General features: G+C 53.5%; 1 protein-coding gene across 2 annotated transcripts in view; it reads left to right on the top strand.

Moving 5' to 3' along the window:
* APCDD1 (APC down-regulated 1) overlaps window positions 1–17,711 on the top strand; it is a 30,797-nt gene extending 13,086 nt beyond the window's left edge. Inside the window, exons 3-5 of one of the 2 annotated variants that reach the window (XR_005022603.1) lie at window positions 3,060–3,591; window positions 15,152–15,734; window positions 16,632–16,700. Coding sequence is in view for 1 of the 2 variants with exons in the window: in XM_036874576.1 (XP_036730471.1) it covers window positions 3,060–3,591; window positions 15,152–15,473; window positions 16,632–17,083 (1,306 nt within the window). In the remaining variant the exon portion in view is untranslated. Of the gene's footprint in view, window positions 1–3,059; window positions 3,592–15,151; window positions 15,735–16,631 lie in introns of both variants that reach the window. The other variant, XM_036874576.1, reaches the window with a different exon arrangement.
* The last annotated feature ends 345 nt before the right edge of the window (window positions 17,712–18,056 follow it).

The following is an 18,056-nucleotide window of genomic DNA, read 5'->3' as shown; positions in this document are numbered from 1 at the left end:
TCCCTGTGGTAGGAGTGGCAGAGGCTGGACCGGAGAAGCACGGACAGGAGCCCTTGTTCCGTGGGTGGGGAACAGCCCCAGGGAGGTCAAGAAGGAGGCGGGGCCAGCCCCCGGGGCCCCCCCTGCACGCCATGTCTCTGTGAGTTTGGCTTTTTTTTTTTTTTTAAAAGGCTAATTTCTTTTTTTTTTAAATTTAATTAATTTATTTATTTTTGGCTGTGTTGGGTCTTCGTTTCTGTGCGAGGGCTTCTCTAGTTGCGGCGAGCTGGGGCCACTCTTCATCGCGGTGTGCGGGCCTCTCACTGTCGCGGCCTCTCTTGTTGCGGAGCACAAGCTCCAAACGCGCAGGCTCAGTAGTTGTGGCTCACGGGCCTAGTTGCTCCATGGCACGTGGGATCTTCCCAGACCAGGGCTCGAACCCGTGTCCCCTGCATTGGCAGGCAGATTCTCAACCACTGCGCCACCAGGGAAGCCCTGGCTTTTAATCTAAGAGAACTGGGACGTCATTGAAGAGATTTCAGCAAGGGCTGTGCTCAAACCTGATTCAGCTTGACTGAAGGGCGCTCTGGCTGCAAGTGGGTGGTGGGAAGAGTGACTTGGGGACAACCAGGGTTCTTGGCCTCCTTAATCAATAGAAATTGATAAGAGGCCAGACAAGGAATTCAGGCCAGGCTTTATTGGGGCCCCTGCTGCAGCAAGGGGGAGCGAGAACAAACAACAGGTTCCCTTGCTTGCTTCCCAAGGAAGGGTGAGCTGGTTCCTTGTATGGGTTGAGGGTAGGGGCAGGTCCAGGGGTGGGGCCGGAGGCGTGGCTTAGGCGATCTGCCCACCCCTTGGTGGTATTGAGTGCAGGGGGCAGGTGCAGTACCCTGCTTTGCTCCTGACTCTTCAGAAGTGGCAGTTGGCTATTTGGTCTTTTCGTATCTTGTTATCCATAATTTGCCCCAACTGCGCATGCACGCAGTTATTTTTAGTCTCTTATAGTTTCTTTGTATTTTGTTGCCCGAGGAGACGTGTGTCCAGGTGCAAGCACTGCAGCAAAAGGGTCCCAGGTCCCAGATTGTTTCAACTTGGGGATGACCTATTAAAAGACTCAACAGTTCCAGCTGGAGATGACCAAGGCCTGGGTGAGGGGCGTCGGGGGTGGGGCAATGGAGAAGTGAGTGGGCTTGAGCTTGGGACCAAATCAACAGATTTTCAAGCTGAGATGAAGTGTTAGAAGTCGGCGATCCTCCTGTCTGAACTACAACAGACGTGAATCGCTGCTCACACGGAAGAACTCCTCTGTCCCTGGGAAGGAACATGGGCTTCCTGTCCCTCCTCTGTCACAGAGACGGATGCTCAGAGCACCACTGGCTGCTGTCTGGCGGTATCTGCGGCAGGTGACAGTCTCTACTAAGCTAATGGGACCCACTTCTAAGTGGCCCATTCATCAGTTTGTAAACTAACAGTAGTTTTGAGAACCACTGGGCTTTGGGATTTCAGCCCCACCGCTTGATTTCACCACTCAGCTCAAACCAGAACTATTGTATCTAATAAGTTTATATATAAATAATAGACACAAGCAGGGTAAAAAGGCCAAGACTGATAAGACTGAAGTCTCAATGTCACTGAGACTAGGATCTGGCTAAAGGTGATGAGTGGACAGATTCTTTGCCCAATGCAAGGAAGGAAACCCCCTTGTTTCCTGGTGTGGGCCGTGCTGCAGGTGTAAAAATTGATTACAGTTAGACCAGATGAGGAAGGTCCCATCCAGGTGTTTCTGGCCTAGGCATCCAGCCTTTACCCGATGCCACAGCAGAAAACATTTTGCAGACTTCCCTGGTGGCACAGTGGTTAAGAATCCGCCTGCCAACGCAGGGAACACGGGTTCGATCCCTGGTCCGGGAAGATCCCACATGCCGCGGAGCAACTAAGGCCGTGCGCCACAACTACTGAGCCTGCGCTCTACAGCCCGCAAGCCACAACTGCTGAGTCCACGTGCCACAACTACTGAAGCCCGCACGCCTAGAGCCCGTGCTCTGCAACAACAGAAGCCACCGCAATGAGAAGCCCGCGCACCGCAACAAAGAGTAGCCCCCGCTCGCCGCAACTAGAGAAAGCCCGCATGCAACAACGAAGATGCAACCAAAACTAAATAAATAAATTAAGTAATTATATTTTTAAAAGATATTAATATTAAAAAAAAGAGAAAACATTCTGCCACTGTTGGCAGCACAACCGAAGGAGCCCTACCTGCCTCTTTATTTTCTGCTAGAGGGAAAACTAATTTTGACTGGACGGGGTAAGGGATGAATTTTCAATGGCCTCCAAGGGGTGCCTCCCTGAGACTAGATTCCGTTCCAGGACGACAGACACCTGGCACCTGGCTGCTGTGGACACGGTCTAGACAATGGAAGTGGTCAGGAAATCAACATCTCTAACAACACAGGGAGCATCTTTCCTAGGCCAGCCCCGCACCCTCCTTCCTCCTTCCCACCTGGGAGTGAGGCCGAGCGGGGCGCTGAGGACGGCAGGTTCCTGCCCTTCTGTCTTGTCCATAAAGTGAAAGGAGGACAACCCCGGCGTAGAGCGAGCGGGAGCACAGGTGCTGGGCCAGACTTCCCCGGGCTCACATCTGGCTCCGATGCTGGCTGGTGAGGGGACCTTGGACACATTTCCTCAGCTCTTGTGCCTCAGTTTCCCCATCTGTAAAACAGGACAGTAATAATACCCACCCTTATAGCACAGGGAACTATACTCAGTATCTTGTAATAACCTATAGTGGAAAAGAATCTGAAAAAGAACAAAACTGAATCACTCTGCTATACACCTGAAACATTGCAAATCAACTATACTTCGACAACAACAAAAAAATAAATAAAGAATAAAATGATCCTTGGGATGTAAATAAAAATAATAATAATACCCCCCACCCCCCAGCTCATAGGTTGCTGTGCGGATTCCGTGAACTGCCCGGAGTACCATCCTGTTATCATTACCGTGATCTCCTCGCACTGTGATGTGCCTCCTCCTCGTGGCTTTGGGCTCACAAGCGTCTTCCTCCCCCTTTTCTGCAGCTGTGAGGTGCGGTCGGGCCCCGAGTTCATCACCAGGTCCTACCGGTTCTACCACAACAACACGTTCAAGGCCTACCAGTTCTACTACGGCGGCAACCGCTGCACCAGCCCCATCTACACGCTGGTGGTCCGCGGCAAGATCCGCCTGCGCCAGGCCTCCTGGATCATCCGCGGCGGCACTGAGGCTGACTACCAGCTGCACCGCGTGCAGGTCGTGTGCCACTCAGAGGCCGTGGCGGAGCGGCTCGGCCAGCTGGTCAACCGCACGTGCCCTGGCTTCGTGCCCGCCAGGGGTCCCTGGGTGCAGGACGTGCCCTACGACCTGTGGCGGGAGGAGGGCGGCCGCGAGTGCACCCGGGCCGTGAACTTTGCCATGCACGAGCTGCAGCTGGTCCGCGTGGAGAAGCAGTACCTGCAGCACAACCTGGACCGCCTGGTGGAGGAGCTCTTCCTGGGTGACATCCACACTGACGCCTCCCAGAGGATGTTCTACAGGCCATCCAGCTACCAGCCCCCGCTGCAGAACGCAAAGGTACCCCGCACCACCCTGCATAGCCCCTGGGAGGGGCGGGGCTCTGCATCATGGAGGGGCTGCTGGGGGGGATGGGGGACGGGAGGGCTGCAGGTTGGGTGGGGGGACACGTAGCCCAGTCAGGAGGCCCGGGTGGGCCACGACCTTGCTCTGTGATGGGACCTTGGTTTTCCTACTTGATGAGGGTGGTGGTCCTGGGACTGGTGGTGCAGAACAGCCTTGGTGGTCGTCCTCAAAAATTCCTAAGGCTCCCTTCTGCTCTGACCCTCTGGGAACTTCTTCTGTGAGTCTAAGAGGAAAGCTTGCAGGAAACGTGGAGATGTTCTAACCCTACCTGGGAAGATGCCCAGCCCAGCAGGGATCCTGGCCCTGGGGGCGGGGGCAGGGACAGTGCTGCTGGCCTGGGGCTGTGGACCCTTAGAACCTCCTGTTCCGTCTCCACGACGACCCTGTGAGGCAGTGACGACCACCCTCTTAGCAGAAGAGGGGGCAGCTGAGGTGTGAGGGGTGGTCTCCTGCCCAAGGTCACCGGTTGGTGAGTTTCAGGGCTGGAACTTGCACCCAAACCTTTCCCCAGACCCCACTGGACTAGTTCCCCAGATCCCACACTCTTCCCATTGGACTAAGTGAGAAATCACTGTGACCCGAGGGGAGGATGGAGGGGGCAGGAAACAATTAAAACCTTCTAATGTTCTTTTCTTAAATGATAGTCCCCGTAATTACACTTGGAATTCACCAGGCATTTCCTTCCCACGGGCTCAGTGTCCGTGTCTGCATGTAACAGGGTCATTTCCACCGCAGAAGCTGGGGAGGCAGGAAGGGGGCCTGGGGGGCAGCGGCTTTCTCCCCAGTGGCCCCCACCATCAGACCGGCTTTTCTGGAATCCTTTCTAGAACAGCAACTCTCCAGTTGCAGGGCTTGTCCAACTTTTGTTTGGTGGTTTATTTGTTTTTAAAGCATCTGTTTTCTTCTCAGTCCTTGGAGCGCGCTCATGCCTAGTGAGGGTACTGCTGGTACTGCCCCCGCTGGACCACTCGGTTGTCTTCTTTCTGTCTGTTACCGTGAGCTTGTGTCACGAAAGTCGCCTTTATGATGACTGTGGGGGGTCTGCCAGGAGGCCGAGCGGGTGGGGCGGCTTCCTCTGGATGCACATCTCGGGGACATCCCCTCCCCGTGCCGAGGGGACCCTGGGCTCTGCGCAGACCCCGGCCAGGTCCGCTGTGCTGTGCCCTACGAGTTCTACAGGCACCAGGTGAGGAGGGGCTGTGAGGGAGAGGGCGGCCCTCCTGCCCCGGGGACCCCAGGCGTCCTCGCAGGGAGAGGGCGGGCAGTGGACTCTGCCTGCTCCACAGCCGATGCAGAGGCACCAGGACGGGACTCTGCCTAGGAGGCACCAGGGTGAGGGCCCGGCTTCTGGGAAACGGAGGACCCGTCGAGGGACCTTTGCAGGTGGCCGCCTTATCCAGACGCTGCAGCTTAACGACACTTCTCTCCAAACTCCTGGTGTCAGGTGGCAGCGGGAACGGGATTTTCAGACGTGCATCTGGCTTTCTTTGAGCACAGTCGAGCCAATGTTCACATTATCTCCGGGAGTAAGGGTGTCGTGAGTGAAACGGTCTGCAGCTCATCCAGAAACCCCCTGGGAGCCAGAGCCCTGACCCAGCCTGGCCTGAGCCTGTGGGAGGATCCTCCCAGGAGCAGGGCCTTCATCCCTGCTCACCTTCCAGCGAGGATGCTGGTGAGTAGGGCGGCCAGGGCCCAGGAAGGAGAGAGGAGGCTGGATGGAGGCCCCCTGCCCAGAGGAGGCAGCAGACAGCCTGGACCAGCCGGCTTCCACTCTGAACCTGACCTTGGGCTGTTGGTGCACGTTGTCGGGTCCAGACTCCGTTTCCTCACCTGCGGATGCCCACGTGGGCTTTTTGATCTCTTGAGCTCTCCTTAGGCCTGGAAAAGAAAGGAGTACCCACAACCGCCTTTCTCGTCTTACCTCCGTCTCTGCCCCTCCTCTCACTCCCATTTTCTCTTCCCTCCTCTGCAGGGGCAGTTGTGGGACCGTCTCCCAGATTCTTAAGAAGTAAATTCTTTAAACCCTAGGCTACAATCCCTCACTTAAGGAATATTAAGGGTGGAAAGAACCTTGGATCTTGGAGATTATCCAGGACACACTGTTAAGCTTTTTTTTTTTTTTTAAAGGAAGGTACAGAATAGCATGAACAGTGTGATACCATGTGTAAAGCTAGTAATAAAAGAAGAAGGTAAGCTGATCAAGGAGCCAGTGTTTCTGCAGTGGAACAGTGATGGCCTCAGAGGAGGGGGACAGTGTGGCCGGGGGAAAGATACTCGTCACCGTGAACGTTTTTGTATCTGCTGCGATTTGTGCCGTGATCTTATACTACCCAAACTCCATCACCACACTCAAAACAGATTCCAAAAAGGCAGGATTCTGAGGCTCGGAGGAACGCTGTGGGCACAGATGAAGCCGGTGAAGGGGCTGGGCGGACGCAGGCCGGCGTCCAGGACCTGGCCTGCGCTCTCCCCTGAAGGCCGGCCCAGGTCCGCGTGGCTCGGGGAGCTGAAAGGGCCCGTTCTTCTCCTGTTGTCCCTGGCATGTGCATCCTAGCCTACAGTGAGCAAGCAGTCAGGAAGTTTTGAGATCCCTCCCCAGGCCGGCCAGGAGAAGGGATCAGCGGACTTGGCCGCTGGTGCCTTTCCAAAGCCCCAGGTGCTGCCTGCCCGCTGGACTCCCACAGACCCGCCCACCAGCCCCCTGGGAAGGAGGAGGGCTGGGGGCACATCCGGACAGACCACAGGCCTCGCCCCCCACCTCTGAACCCTTCACCTTCCCTAATCGCCGGTCCGAAGAGACCTGGCTGAAAATTAGTTTAAATGCTAAGTTGAGTTTAAAACCACTAGTCTCAGCCCCTCTGGAAACGGGACACCATGTAAAAATAGAGATTTTAAATCAACTTGATTTTCTAAGCTTTATACAGCTTTGCTGTGAGGTTCAGAGCCCTTCGGCAAAAAAATGATGTTTGAAGAGAATCAGGTGAGCCGGGAGGATTCTTTCAGGATGAAGTTGTCTACTCTTCATTAAAAAAACAGGACCCCCTAAAATAACCCTGAAAGAAGATGCTGTGCTTGAATCGAGTTTAGCATCAGGGCAGCCCTTACCCTCTGCCTGGATTCCTGTGTGGTGGAGGCTTAGCCAGGTGCCCTCTTTCCTTGGCAGAATCAAAAGTAATTAAGAGCAAATGATTGCTGGGGTCATTGGAAATGCCAGGGCCTCAGGATCATACTTGCAAAGCAAGCAGAATTGGTCTTTTTCCAAAACCCTGCACTGATGAGGCCACAGGGTCGTAAATCAAAGGGCTTGCCTGCAAACCAGACCACTCTCCCCAAGCCACGTTTCTGAAATAGCCTGCCTGGAACGCTGATAGTGGGGCTGCCCGTCGGAGGCGGAAACACAGCAGAGTGTTTTGGGGGTGCCGGACCGCTGGGAGGAAGCAGGGGTACTCGTGTGCTTTCTCTCCTGAGTTCCCTGCAGGCCTCTGGACTGCGAGTAGTCATTTGTTTTTGAGGGAGCTTGTCTTCCCAAGCCTCCTCAGAGCATGTGAGCTACACAGATTTATGGTGACATCTGTGACATCCGAGGGACTTTGGACCGCGTGGCTGTGGACATCGGAGTTTCCGCCCAGCTCCAGGAGGCAGCTCTGCAGCAGGAAGGGGTCTCTCCTCAGGCATGTGGTTGGCGTGGCTCCCAGCGGGGTGGGTAAGTGGGTGTCACAGGTGCACGAGTAGAAGGATCCAGAAGCTCACGGAGGAATCACTGCCCCTGCTCTTTCGGTCAGTGCAGGGCAAAGAGAAGAGGGTTTTGCAGAGGTGATGGTAGTCAGAAGAGGTGGTAGAAGACCAGGGCATTCAAGGAGTCATGACCGAGACAGTGTCAGAAGCCCACCTTATGTTCAATCAGGATGCCCCTTACAGAAAACCGTGACCCTGCCCCCAGGGCCGGGTGTTCACTGCCAGGCCGCACATGCCGCCCACAGGATGAAAAAAGAGCCGGCGATGGGGGTCGGATGATGGGTTCTGGCCTCCGAAAGGCTTGCTCATGTGGACATTTTATTTGGGTCGAAATATGAAGAGTCACACGATTGCCACACTGCACAGCTACTGGCCTCTGCTGTGAGTGCAGAAACAGTTCATTATTTTTCTTGATTCCTGAGTGCAAGATTTTTATTTAAGGAGTCAGCAGACCAGGAAGTCGTTCTTGTCAGGGACAATGCAAGTGGTAAACATTTCATCCCTTAAAAGTCCAGGAAGCTGAGAGGACGGCGTGAACACCTGGGCTGCAGGAAATCGACCATTGGAGAGTCTGGGTCAAGTCCTGTGTGCGGGGCATTGGCCGAGCACTGTGGGCAGAGGGCAGGGGAGAAGGGGGCCAAACGTGGGGTCCGCTGCCTTTACAGCCGATGTGATTATGAAGATGAGTCTCCTTCAACTCTTTAAATGCGTTTAAATTAATAGGAGGGGAAGAAACAATCAAACAAGTAAAATTTAATCAGCATTTTCTTCTGAAACCATTCTTATAGTCATTTGTATTGAAGAACCATCTTCTTATGGTCCTTTTATCGAGCTCTGGGCTCTGTGCAAAGTGTGTATGTACAGGCAAGGTGGAGATGAAATTATCTTTTGTGTGATTTACAGGAAAGGCTTTTGGGAGCTCACATCTCAGAGTCTAAACTTCTTGGAAATCCCATTTCTAGAAAATGCAGTACTGCTCCCGGGCACCCACCGATGCTCCTTCTTCCCTCCAGGACGCAGTGTTCTGTCGGTTCCGCTCACGGAAGACCCGGCAGCCAAACGCAGGCCCTGAGGAACCGGCCGTGCCTCTCTTACCCTTTTCCGTCGTCCTTCCAGCCCGGGCCCCTCTGTGGTGGTTGCATCACAGCTACAGGGTTGCTGTGCAGAGTCCTTGTGAGGCTAAGTCCTTCTGTCCTCAACGCCTGCCACCTGCTCCTGGCAGGCGGTGACCAGGCTGAGGGGGTCCGAGCGTTGCTGTGTGCATGTGGCATTGGCTGCCCCGGCCTGGCCAGACAGACTGCCAGCCTCCGGGTGTGGCCCTAAGGCTACAGTTACAGAGACCCAACCTGTGTGGCCACGGCCGTTTCCCCTACTTTCTTCTGAAAGAGGAATCATCACGGCTCCTTTGGGAGGTCAGAATGAGCCCGAGTCCACAACATCCTAGGATCCCAGCTCTGAAAGGCACCCCAAGAGGCCCCTCCCACAAGGCGGGCAGCGCTCACGGTTGTGATGAACGCTGGCTGCTCTGTTCATCTTGTTACGTATCCGAGGACAACTTTCTAACCATCCATCAGCCCGTGAGCCATGAACCTGTATCACACCTACTGCATTCTCCTAGGTGTCGTGGGACATAGGAAAACGGGAGGGCGCTGGTCTTGGCCTCAAATACCTACCATGTCACGGAGAGGAGCCGGGAAGGATGTCCGCATAGGAAGACCCACCGTAGGGCGCCTGCAGTTCAGTCACACGCGTGGTGAATGGCACTCGGGAAGACAGCTTTCAGCATCATCCTCGGCCATCCGTGGAGGTTTCCTCCTGAGAAACGTGACCCGGGGGAGCAGAACTCTAGGAGGGGGCATTTCATCATCTATCCCCATTTCTCCTCCTCCTCAAACGAAACATTTAGCCCAAGAAATGTCTTATGCAGGCTGCTTCTCTAGTTGACTTATTCACGACAAGATCACGTCAAGTAACTTTTTCCATTCTGGGAAGATGCTGGGAAACAAGTGGATCCGTCAGCAAATGCGGACGAACAAGCTCTCCAGAAATAAATGTTGGCAGGGAACAGGGCAAAGCCTAGAGAACCGTGTCAGTCATCGGCCAGAGCGGAAGTTTTCAAGGGACCAGAGCCCTTGGTAGGGAGACGTGTGTTCCTTGCAGACCCCAGCCTAAGGGGCAGCCTGGGGCCAGAAGGGAGCGCTCGGCAAGCCCCACAGCCAAGTTCCGTCCCAGATCCCTCCGAGCCATGTCGTTCTCTCTCTCTGTGCTTCGATGGTCTCATCTGTGACGTGTACTGTGGTCTCTTTGGGAGACAGAAGCGTAAGGAGATGATGTACTTGAACTTCCCCGGCATCAAACGCCCTGTATATGCAAACTGTGTTATTTAACTGTTCCCAGGGCCGGGCCAGGATCAGGAAGCACAGTGGGAAAACCCCCCTCTGCCTAGGACATTGCTCGCTGATAAAATGTGATGTTACATTTTCGTTTTTAGAATAAGCTTGATTTCTTTCTTAAGAGATGAATGGTATAGGGATGCCCCCCCACCCCCGCTCAGGAATGAAAGCTTTTTATAGTTGGTGTAAAGAATAGCAGCAAGGAACACGTTCTGGTCCCTCGGCTCTAGCCCTCAGCTTCTGTGCGCACAGGAACCCTGACGACGTTAAAATAGCCTGTCTGAGATGTGAGGGAGGGAGTGATGTGAAGCCTAACGGGAGAGCCTGGGAAAGACAGCTTCTCAGATGAGACTCATGGATCAGAGCATGGACCAAACAAAGAGTAACTTCATGAAGCAAATGAGATTTCATGGTACAAATCACTCTTCATGTTGAAAAACTCTTCCCCTTTAGTCATTGTGAATGGCCGCTATTTAAGAAAAGCATCTTGGAAAAGAGAAACTTTAGAGCCGGTACGATATCTAGGCCTTAATTTCTGCTTCTCCATGGTTGTTCCTGTAGGTCTTTTGGATTTTATTCAAGCCAAGGATAGTGGTAATTAAGAGCACAAATCAGATTTTAAAAAAATCTGTCCACAAAACAGAAAGGTGTTCCCTTTATCCAACCTTGGCTGAAACTGTCCCCTTGTTGACAGCATCCACAGAGAGGCCAAAACTCCCACACTCATTTATGACATCTTTGGTTTCTTAATGCCAGCTAAAGAGTTGGTTAAAACGGTAACTAGTCAACTCAACAACAACAACAAAAAGCAACCCGATTAAAAAATGGGCAAAGGACTTGAATAGACATTTCTCCAAAGAAGATGTACAAATAGCCCATAAGCACATGAAAAGATGCTCAACATTTCTAATCATGAGGGAAATGCAAATCAAAATTACAGTGAGATAGCACATCACACATATTAGGATGGCTGTTATCAAAAAAAAAAAGAGAGAGAAAATAACAACTGCTGGTGAGGGTGCAGAGAAATTGGGACCGTCGTGCTTTGCTGGTGAGAATGTACAATGGTGCAGCTGCTGTGGAAAAAAATATGGCAGGTTCTCAAAAAAGATTGAACATAGAATCACCATATAATCCAGCAATTCCACTTCTAGGTATATACCCAAAAGAATTGAAAGCATGTTCTCAAATAGATTGGACACCCGTGTTCACGGCAGCATTATTCACAATAGCCAAAAAGTGAAAGCAACCCAGGTGTCCATTGACAGATGAATGGGTAAACAAAATGTGGTCCATCCATACAGTGAAATACTATTCAGCCTTAAAAAGGAAGGAAATTCTGACACATGCTACAACATGAATGAACCTTGAGGACATTATGTTAAGTGAAATAAGCCAGTTATAAGAAGGACAAATACTGTGTGATCCCACTTATATGCGGGACCTCGAGTAGTCAGATCCATAGACACAAAGTAGGATGGTGGTTGTCAAGGGCTACGAAGGGGGGTGGGATGGAGTGTTGTATTTAATGGGGACAGAGTTTCAGTTGGGGAAGATGAAAAAGTTCTGGAGATGATGGTGGGGATGGTTGCACGACAGTGTGAATTACTTAGATGGGAAGTTTTATGTTATGTATGTTTGACCACAATGAAGTAAAGTAGCTAGTTCAGGAATTTGGTAAGACCAATACCCAAGGGGCAACTTCCTCCCACTCCTTCCCAACCGATGGGTGACAAGCTTCCCTGAAACTACCTGGCCTGTTCTCTGCTGCCGACCAGAAACGCTTCAGCCAGGACCATCTCTCGCCTGAAGGACCACAGCCCAGCCAGATGCTCATCTCGGAGCTCAGGACCCGTGCCCTGTCGTTCTTAAAGAAAAACACCAAACGCCAGCGTGTTGGGCATGGAACATCCTGGGCCCCACGTTGGTGGCCCCTCCCCTCCGAGCCGGTTCCTTTTCTGAAGAGCAGTTGATCCCTGGTGTCATCCGAGCAGTGGCTCTTGCAAGAACTGAGACCCCTTGTTCCTGCCCCGCCTGCTCAATCTAAGAAGCTTTCTGGGCACTTCCTCAATGATATTGGTATTTGAGGAAACAAACAAATCTTTTCAGGGATTGAGACTCATGTCTTCCTAGAATGGCCAGAAATGAAGTGGTCACAACTGATGTTTTTAAATTCCCAAATCACAGATAGCAAACCGAGTGGTGGGGAACAGGAAGAAGGGGTTGGAGGCTGGGTCGGTGTGTAGGGACCTGCAGTGCACGTGGGCTGCATAGGATCTGCTCAGTGAGCGGGTATTGGGGGAGGGCGGTCAGCAAGCTTCCAGCTGGCGAGCTCCCAGTGGAGTAGCTGAGCCATCGCTCCTCGTGGGTGTTTTGGAAGCTGCCTAGCGTGTGTCCTCAGAGGGTCCTCTCTCTTTCCAGGGCTGCCTCCTGCACCACTCAGTGTGCTGGCTAACAGGTACCGGCACCAGATTTCCCCCCTCCCCTGTCCTGTCTGTGAAATCTCAGAGACTTGAGTCTGAGTACAGGGCTGGTTTCACACAGACCATGTGGGGCTGGGGCATGGGAGCAGGGGCAGCAGGTACAGTTTGATCAAGGTGCTGATCATGATAACGCTTGTTAGCCATTAAGGAAGGGGCTACTTCCTGGGTGCAGGAGTTAATATGATGTTACAGAAATCATATTAACTTTCCATCCCAGACTTTGAGTAAAAACCCCCTTTTGGGGTAAAAAAATTGGAACCTTCGCTTCCTAGTAGTTTACAAGAAAATACATAGTGGCAAAATTACTGAATTCAGTGATGCTTTCTTTTAACTAAATTTGTGTCTTTTTCACCCTGTCATGCGTTTGAAAGATAGTGGCACATATAGCGGGAGACGTGCCATTTGTTTGGTCTTCCCACCGAGTGCCATGCATGCATGCAACTCCACACTGAGAAACTTCTCCTCGTAGTGGTTCTGGGAGCCCAGAGTGGGACCCACCTTAGTCTAATCCTCATTTCTTATGGCATTTAGGCAGGTGTAACAGTGCTCATTTTATGCATGGGGACATTGAAACGGAGAGATTAGTAACTTGCCCAGGGTCCCCAGCTGCAGTCGCTGGCCCGTGGATCTCCTGCCAAGGCCGGAACCATCTCTTTCTGTGCAGTTAAGTGCAGGCCTCGTGGGCTGTGTGCACGTGTCCTTCCTGCCCGTTTCCTTGCTGTAGCTTGCAGATGGCTCACTGCTGACCACAGGCTACAGGGCACTTTCTCCTGTGTGTCCCAGAGGCCTTGGTAGGGAACCGTAGGCCCACAGACGCATGGGCCCCGGGACAGCGAGGCCTCTGCGCTGCCTGCTTGATCTCATTGTCCGCAGGCCCCAAGCAAACCTCCTCTCCCGTAAATGACAACTCCAGGCTCAGCTGATGAGCACAGGGACCGTCAGCGGGCGCTGAGCTGTCCTGGGAGGAGAGTGTGGAAGGGGCGGCTGGGGAGCCCTGGTCCCCTGCAGTTCTCACCTACTCTCCCAGGCAACCCAGCCTTCAACCAAAGAACCGCCGCAGCCCCGCGTGGAGTCAGTGCCAGGGATGGAAAGGCCTGGAGGTTTGGATTTCTGCCCAGAAAACAAGTGCCTGCCTGCCCAAGTGGCCACCTGTCAGTCCCTGTCTACAGGCCAGGAGCTGCTGGACCAGGAGCTGCTGCACGGTGGGCCCCGGGCAGGGGGCAGGGCCAGTGTCGCCCTCCTGCCAGAGCACCGGGCACATTCACGTGGGCCTCTAGCGTGGCTGGTGTCTGGCAGCCCAGGAGGCTTTACAGACCTGCGTGGGAGGGAGAGTACTGAAGAGGATGCCCCATCCGGGGAGGCAGCCCTGGCCCATGGGCCTCCGGTGACTTGGGTCCAACAGCGGATGGCAGTCTGTCTGGTCAAGGAGCCGGCTCCTATGTCTCCAGACCTTGGCTTTTTGTGTGAGCCCTGAGCCCTTCAGGCAAACAGCATCTACATGGCTGACAGTCGGGCCCTCCTACTCTACTCGGAGGAGGTTTCCTAAGTGGCAACCCTAGACAGCCCTTGTGCCAGGTCCACGTTGGTGCTATAAGCAGGCCCGGCCAGAGAGGCGCTCCCGAAAGACAGGGCGGCCACTCTCTTGCACTGATTAAATGGCGTGAAGCTATAAAGCAGGAAGCATTCAGAGCCCGTAAACCATCCAGACCTCAGGCCAGCAGACGCAGGTAGGGACAGGAGTGCCCACGGCCTCTCCGGGCCTCTGCTTTTGCCTCCTTTGGGGCTGTGTCCTTCATGCCTCCTTCATGGGGACCTCTGCCCTCACTACACAGTGCCCTGTGTCACCCACGGCGACTGGAGCGCTGTCCTTTTTTGTGTGTGTGTGTCTCATAATTATATTTAATGGAAGAATCTAGTTGTAAAATACGCGTCACATAAAATTTACCATCTTAGCCATGTTTAGGTGTCAGTTCAGTGACATCAAGGACATTCACATTGTCATATGATCTTCATCTCCATCCGGCCACGAACTCCCCACCCCAGCCCCTGGTAACTCTATTCTGCTTTCTGTCTCCATGGATTTGATGACTTGAGGTCCCTCCTATAAGTGGGATCGCACAGAATTTGTCCTTCTGTGACCGGCTGATTTCACTCAGCATGATGCCCTCACGGTTCATCCTTGTAACGACATGCGTGTGTCAGGATTCCCGTCCTTTTTTAAGGCTGAATCATAGTCATTGTGTGTCTAGACCACGTTTTGTTTATCCATTCAGCCATTGATGTACATTGTGTTGTTTCCGTTTTTAGGTTATTGCAAATCGTGCTGCTGTGAACGTGGGTGAACAAATACCTCTTTGAGACCCTGATTTCAGTTCTTTGGGGTATAAACCAGAAGAGGGGTTGCTGGGTCCTAAGGTGATCCTTTTCCACAGCAGCTGCACCCCTTTACGTTCCTACCAGCGGTGCACGAGAGTTCCAGTTTCTCCATGGCCCCGCCAATGCTCTCATTTTTTGCTCGTTCTGATAGTAGCCATCCTAATTAGGGTGAGGTGATGCCAGCTTTTCTTTTTGAAATCAAGTGTCCAGGGCACATGGTCTGAAAATGTAACAGGATTCTAAAGGGGGTCCAGATCACAGCTGAAGTATTTAGGCAAGGCTCTACCGTTAGCCAAACACACTTACGTACTTGTGAGCACACGCAGGCACACACACCCTGTCTGCGGCTCCAGTTGCCCCTGGGGTACCCAGGTTACAGGTGGCGGTGCCTCAGGGGCTGCCGGTGCCTGTGCCGTGAGCCCCGTCGAAGGCAGCGCATGCGCACTGCTCTCATGGAGACTTTTTTTTTTTTTTTCTTTTCCCCCCGTGTTTGTGTTTTGGCTCCAGAACCACGACCACGCCTGCATCGCCTGCCGCATCATCCACCGGTCGGACGAGCACCGGCCGCCCCTGCTGCCCCCCAAGGCGGACCTGACGGTGGGCCTGCACGGCGAGTGGGTGAGCCAGCGGTGCGAGGTCCGGCCCGAGGTCCTCTTCCTCACGCGCCACTTCATCTTCCACGACAACAACCACACCTGGGAGGGGCACTACTACCACTACTCCGACCCCGTGTGCAAGCATCCCACCTTCACCATCTACGCCAAGGGCCGCTACAGCCGCGGCGTGCACTCGGCCAGGGTCATGGGCGGCACGGAGTTTGTGTTCAAAGGTAGGGCTCCTGCCCCACACCCCACACCCCGAGGTCACGGCAGCAGTTTGGGGACGTGTTTGTGGAGGTGGAGCCAGGGGCAAAGGGCATCTTCTCTGCTAGGGATGTTGGGGAGTGGACTGCCTGCCTGCATCATTCTCTGCAGCCTCGGAGCTGGCGTTAGTGACGCCCAGGTGCTCAGAGTGTGCCCGTCGTGCCCTTGAGAAGATGCCACGTGCTTACAGGTGGGCGGGCGGTATGCCTAGTGATCACCCAAGTAAGGCAGGTAAAGGGTGACATTCTCCAGGCTGCAAGGCTGTGAGCAAGGGGTGGGGGGGCCTTGTGATCTCTATTTCTAGACTGTTTTTAAGCTTGTGCATCTTTTTAGGAAGGTGTCAACCCTGTCATGGACAAATAAGAGGGCTGGCCTAGATACCCCTCCCAGGATAGCATGCTGTGATTCAGTCCATTTAATATGAAGTATTTCTGCCAACCCAGATAAGCCCTGGGGCATTTTACTGCCCCCCCCCCCCACCTTAGGGAGGAAGATTGGCTCTAGGGACAATGGGCCTTTGGTAGCTGTAGCCCAGAGAACAACCGTCTGGATCTGAGTCCCCTCCAAAGCTCTCATGTGTACGCAGAATATGGGCCCCCGGGAGAGCCTCAGAAGCGGTCCTCTACAAGGGCTGGGATTTCCATTGAAGAGATTTGAGCATATTTTTCTTGCTTGCAACCTAATTTATTTTAGTTGCCTGATTTACGGACCAGTATAGACTGCTCACTAATATAGGTGTCTGACACCAAAACTATTTAAAAACCTCAAAACCTATTCATAAAAACAATGCCAGTTTTTGTTGAATACTGTGTCCATCCCAAAAAGCAGTGTCCGCAGAGACCACTCCTTGGGGACAGTCTGACTTCACAGGAACAGGCTTGGTCAGTTGTAGTCTGGGCTCAGCATTTACTGCCAGATGGGCTGGACTTCTCCTAGTGGCGCCTTCAGGGTGCTTGGTGTGGCCACCGGTCATGTCCAGACATGGAACCTTTTCCATCTGAGGGTCTTTTCTGTGGGCTGTGGTCTGGCGGGTTGGTCTGCAGGGTGGGTTTGAGAGCAGAAGCCTGTGAGGCTTGGTGCCCCCAGCATCCTTGAGTCACGGAGCTGTCCTGTGTCCTTGGCAGTGAACCACATGAAGGTCACCCCCATGGACGCAGCCACTGCCTCGCTCCTCAATGTCTTCAACGGGAACGAGTGTGGGGCCGAGGGCTCCTGGCAGGTGGGTGTCCAGCAGGACGTGACCCACACCAATGGCTGTGTGGCACTGGGCATCAAACTACCTCACACGGAATACGAGATCTTCAAGATGGAGCAGGATGCCCGCGGCCACTACCTGCTCTTCAATGGCCAGAGGCCCAGCGACGGCTCCAGCCCGGACAGGCCCGAGAAGAGAGCCACATCCTACCAGATGCCCTTGGTCCAGTGCGCCTCCTCGGCGCCCAGGGCTGAGGACTTCTCTGAGGACTCCGGGGGGCATCAGCACCGGAGCCGGGCACCCAGGAGAGGCCTGTGTCCCCTGCTGCTGGCCGGGCTTGCTGGCCTTTGGACTCTGCAGCCCTGGCACAGTCTTGGATAGAAGCGCTTACGGAGTTTGATTTTTCCAAACCAGGATGCCTTACAATTTACAGATTTTCTTTACAAAAAGAAAAGACACTTCTTCCTCGGATGCACTTGAGCGGCTGAGAACAGTCCTCCTCCCTGCCTGGCCCCCGCCCACCCGGGCCTGAGTCATGAGCTGTTTGAAGTTTCGGCTTTGAACTCCATCCAGTCGGATCCCGGGCCTGGGCGTCCTCACCATATAATTGCACTTTAAGACCGCAGAGAGTTTCAGGCGAGCGTGTTGGCGGAGGGAGCAGAGTGAGAGCTCCATCTTCTTCTTTTCTTCCTCTTCATTATTATTGCATTTCGGGGGGGAACTTAGGAGAAACAAATATCCAGCTTCAGCTTTTCCTGCTGCTTCACTGCGGTTGCTTTCTGCTCCTTTGAGCCTGTTTCACTCTCCGAGTTTTCCAACCTGGAATGCAGTGCAGAGTTGGTTTGGGACTGCGATCCAGACACGTTTGATTAAATAAAGAAGAGACAGGGGTGCAGGAAAAGACACTGGTGTAACGGAACCACCTTGACAGCTTTATGCAAAAAGAGAGCAAATCCACACTTTCAAATGTTGAAAAGTATCTGTAATTAAAGTTTCAGAGTCATTTAAACGTTGGTTGTTTTAACTTGTTGGGAGATGTTGGCGCTGGTCTCTGGGTGGCTGCAGGACGCACGCTGCTCTTACCTGCCCGGGGGACAGGGTGTGGAGTACGTGTCAGATGGAGGCTGTCCCGCTACCGATGGACAGGGGCAGCAGTGCAGGTAGGGTGACAGTGCGTGATGGTGACCCGAGTGACGCAGTGCCCATTCGGTCTGACCTCATCTCCATGGGACCCCATCCCGGCTCACATCGTGTCTGGAGCTTCACTCTGCCATCTCTGTCATTTCAAAGACCAAGACTCAGAGGCCACGCGTGGGCACCATGGGCCTGGCTGTGCAGAGAAGGCGGTGGGGGG

This window comes from Balaenoptera musculus, chromosome 14 (assembly GCF_009873245.2).
Source record: "Balaenoptera musculus isolate JJ_BM4_2016_0621 chromosome 14, mBalMus1.pri.v3, whole genome shotgun sequence".
Classification (NCBI taxonomy): domain Eukaryota; kingdom Metazoa; phylum Chordata; class Mammalia; order Artiodactyla; family Balaenopteridae; genus Balaenoptera; species Balaenoptera musculus.
Note: the sequence above shows the minus strand (reverse complement) of the source record. Positions and strands in the feature narration are given on the sequence as shown.